We start from the raw sequence: 4,411 nt of genomic DNA on the forward strand, positions 1-4,411 counted from the left end.
AGTGGCCGACCTTCAGACTATTTTGGAAGGCTCCCACAAGCATTTCCTAATTCGGATGGAAAACCTTTATAGTTTCTTCATTGAACCGCGCCATGTATTCGCGGAAAGACTCGGAGGGCCTCTGGAGGACGTTGAACAAACTGGTGATGGACACTTTTCTGTGTTTGCTAGCGGAGAAGTGTTGCACCATCTTCCTGGTTAACTCCTAGTAATCGATAATTGAGAATCTTGGCAGACTCATGTACCAAAGTTGGTAAAACATCTTTGAACGTCCCCTCCATGAGCTTACACTTTAAAGAGTCAGCAGCCCCGACTATCACTATTTGATTGTTAATTGATGTTATATGCTCATGTGGGTCATTTTTGCCATCAAAAGACGACTTAGGCGGTGGTTTGAAATTCTATAGGACTTGATCATTCTAGATTGCTTCTGAAAGAGGTTGAGGGTCTAGAAGTTCCTCTTGTGCTTTCTCCTCCCAAATACTTTGCGACTGATGAAGTGTGTGATAATGACTCATTCTACTAGCGCAGATTCTCCATAATTGTCAAAAGCTATACCATGTCTGGTGGTGGAGTACGAGGTTCACTTCTGTTAGGTGATGAACCAGACATCATGTTATTACGATATAGGTGATGTTTTCTATGCGGCCTAAAAAAGTTTTACCGAGGCCCCGTGGTAGACGCCAAATGTTCTTGATAAACAGTTTTGGATAATCCCCCCCCCCATGCGATTCACATACTAAATTTAGGGAGTTATTTATTGGCTCTATGTTAGTTCGTTAAGTCCCCTTTCTTCATCAATAGAAGGCCCTTTTATACTCCACTTCAGGCCTTGCATTCATTAAGAAGTGGCCCTTGAAGTCTAACGATTACAAGGAATTCGTAACGTCCGTCGTCGCAATCATGTGTGCGTAACTCTTTTCTCCTTAATTTCCGTAACTCCCATGCAGCAATAGAACTACTTGTAACCGTCATACCAGTTTAACAATTCGGCCTTCTGACTACGTATACTCGGGAATATCTCTCCAAGAACCCCAAATAACCGACTTCTTATACCGACTCAAATTCCTCTACATCTCACGAACACCAGTTCAGCTATCATTCTCGGCCTTATCGATATGTAACCCGTCTTTGAGAATTTCAGGATGTACAAAAGATTATAGTAGTATTTGGCCTATCATCATGACAAATCGATACCCTCTTCCTCATTAAGACTTTATCATTATTGTCATAAATCATACAAAATATCGATTGAAACTTGTTCAGCTAATCATCACATTTAATAAAATTGGTTCTCTAAGAAAGTCTGAATAAGATCAATCTTTTTATCACATGAAAGATACTCGCACTTGCAATTAGAATCACAATACTTCATAACTAATAGCTAGTGAGGTCCACCTTAAATTCTACTTCATGAACACTCCAATACCTTCAATTCAGTCTTGTATGAAAATGAAAGATAACAATAGTTGTGGTTCAAAGTGTCCATTTTACTCTAACGTTTGGAGAGAGTATAAGATGATTCAGATTTTCCTTTAATTGTTTTCATTTCTAGAGAAGGATGAAGATTATTTCATGTTGCTGCTTTTGCTTTCTAATCAGATGCATATGCAAAGAATCCACTTTATTGGCCTGTTCAACTTTAATAGTAGGTAGTTTTAGGTCTACACTAAGGGTCTGTTTGGTTGGAAGTAGATGGAGGGGAGGGGAGGGGATATTTATAAATAAATATGTTTGGTTCATTTTTATGAGGGGAGGGGAGGGGAGGGGAGGGAAGCAAATTCCCTCCTAGACTCACTTTTTGCTCCCCTCCAAATTGAGGGGATTTGGAGGGGAGGGAAGATTCATTAATCCAAATTTTATTATTTTCCCTATTTTATCCCCAATTATTTTTTTTATTTCAAGATTGTCCTTATTGAATTATTAAAGAATAAATTTTTCTATGTTATTTCACGTTTCATTGCAGTTGCTTTTTGTGCTGCTCTCAGGTGAATTTTTTCCTTTGTATTTTGTTGAATTTTCTTTTTTGATATTATGTTGTTTTTTAATAATAATAACATCCTTATATCAGTTCTTATTTATAATATACGATAGTAATAAGATTTTTTTTATTATACTATTAATAATAATAATAATAATAATAATAATAATAATAATAATAATAATAATAATAATAATAATAATAATAATAATATGCAAATATATTATGTTTATGTTATAAATAAAAATTTTAAGTTTAATATTATTTGTCCAATATTTTTAACATTTTAACATTATTTTTTATGTATTTTTAATTATAGAAATTGTTTTATTGGGTTAGATGAATCGTCAAGATGAGATAGGTGTTTGATTTGCGTTGAAGATCTACAGTTCAACTAATGTGTGTTGTTTACTGTTATAGTATGATTTATGAACGAACAAGTTTTTATTTGGGAAAATTTACTCAATACTATTGTTATTTAGAATTATTTTTACGAAGAACAAATAACAATATTTATAAGGATAAAAAGGTCATTTAATTTTAAAATCCCTCCCCTCCCCTTGTGAACCAAACATACATGTTGGTAAAAACCCCTCCCCTTCCCTCCCCTTCTTTGAACCAAACATATATTTACTTAAATTCCCTCCCCTCCCTCCCCTCTATTAAATTCCCTCCCCTCCCCTCCCCTCCCCTCCGTTGAACCAAACAGACCCTAATATGCTTAGCCAGTATAAATTATATATTATGCATTGATTTCTGTCAACAAGAAATTATTCTACCTTTCTATAAACGATCGTTCGTCAAATTTTTTATAAAAAAAAGTAAATTAAATAGCAAAACCAAGCATACATTTGATACAAATTTTGATTAAATCAATCTTCAATTTCAGTAATATACATTATCTCATCCTCAACATGATATCATAAACAAGTTGAGAAAAAAAGGGTAAATCATATTTCTACTTCTAACCCAAACTATATATGAATCACAAGCATAACAATAAAATTTAATTTTACAACAATGCACTTCATCCCATATAAGAGGATTCATCATAAGTAAGTTCAGATGCACTAACAGCTCGAGGCTTGTTATTGCCACCACCAAACGTCTTCTTACGGTTACCCCCGCCACAAGTTATCGAAATCTCACACCCTAAAGCTGTCCCAAAGCATGAAAACGGCCCATTCTGCCGTGATCTTTGATTCTTACCTTTCCCTTTCGGCGGTTTCGCCGCCTTTTTCAGTTCACCGCTATTATTATTCTTCCCCAAATGATCATACATTGGCGGCGGCAACTCTATCGATCTCCACCGGTCCATCTTCATATTCAGCCGCTCCCCGACATTCTCTTTCTCCGGCGGCCATTTTTCAAACATTGAAGTCGAATTCATCGTCTTTCGTGGCATCTGCAATGGCAATGGATACAGTCCTTTTGCTATTGCAGCTGCCACGACGGACGGAGAAGGTCCGACGTCAGAACATAATGATCCATTCGCGTTCACGATCACGCCTTTCTTCCCAGCCGGATTCGGAATACTGATTTCAGATTCAGATTCATCTCCGTAATTTTTTCCGTTAGGGTTATAAGTGTAATCATTAATCGTGGAATCGTTTTTCTCGCTCTGCGATCGTTGAAGCGTCATCAAAAGCTTAGCATCATAATTATTGTTTTCATTTTGATTCAGTTTCTTAGGGTTTGCTATATCGTAATATTCAACCGCGGAACCGCTAATCTCTGAATACATCGGCATGCTTCTCAACGTAGCGTCGACGAGATTAACGCCGATGTTGAGAATCCCCTGAGGACGACCGGAAGGACGACGAACCTGTAACGCGACGAAACGGATCTTCGATTTGCGGTTACTGGAACGAGGTATGAGATTGTTGAGATGAACGCCGACGGTTCCGATGAGAATATCGCGGAGCCAGGAGGAGGCGTAGATTTCGATCATGACGGAGGAATCATCGGATTGGAGAAAATCTTCTTCGATGCGGAAAACGAATTTTTCGTTCCAGGTAGGGTTGTTGTGACCGTGAGGATCAATTTGGGTGGTTAATTTACGTTCTGGATTGAGCCATGCAACAGCGTAGGCTTTGATTGATTTAGAAACGTGTGATAGGTCTTGTGCTGATATGAGGTTGATTTCTAAGAGTTGAAATGGGGGTGCTAGCATTGACATTGTTGATGGTGGCGGTGGTTGTGTGGAAATTGAAATGATATTGTTACGATGGTGATTGATGATGGCGGCGGGGGAGCTATAGCCGGTGGTGTTGGTGGCGGATGCTCGCCCACCACCCTAGAGGAGAGGTGAAAATATATGCTTCTGTCTGTCTATGGGATAGCTAAGATGGTTTAGTTGTATTAGAAAGCTAAAAATGGCACATTTATTTATTTATTTTTGGGTTTAATTTATGTGAGATCATATAGGGT

General features: G+C 37.6%; 1 protein-coding gene across 1 annotated transcript; it reads right to left on the reverse strand.

Moving 5' to 3' along the window:
- Positions 1–3,008: 3,008 nt before the first annotated feature.
- On the reverse strand, positions 3,009–4,160 carry LOC131653851 (uncharacterized). Its single transcript, XM_058924163.1, has one exon. The coding sequence runs from the start codon at positions 4,158–4,160 to the stop codon at positions 3,009–3,011; it is 1,152 nt and encodes a 383-aa protein (XP_058780146.1).
- Between the last annotated feature and the right edge of the window lie 251 nt (positions 4,161–4,411).

Source organism: Vicia villosa, linkage group LG1 (genome assembly GCF_029867415.1).
Source record: "Vicia villosa cultivar HV-30 ecotype Madison, WI linkage group LG1, Vvil1.0, whole genome shotgun sequence".
NCBI lineage: Eukaryota > Viridiplantae > Streptophyta > Magnoliopsida > Fabales > Fabaceae > Vicia > Vicia villosa.

Bases quoted from the DNA above. Each gene is read 5' to 3' on its own strand.
- LOC131653851 (XM_058924163.1), bottom strand. From the start codon at position 4,160: ATGTCAATGCTAGCACCCCCATTTCAACTCTTAGAAATCAACCTCATA.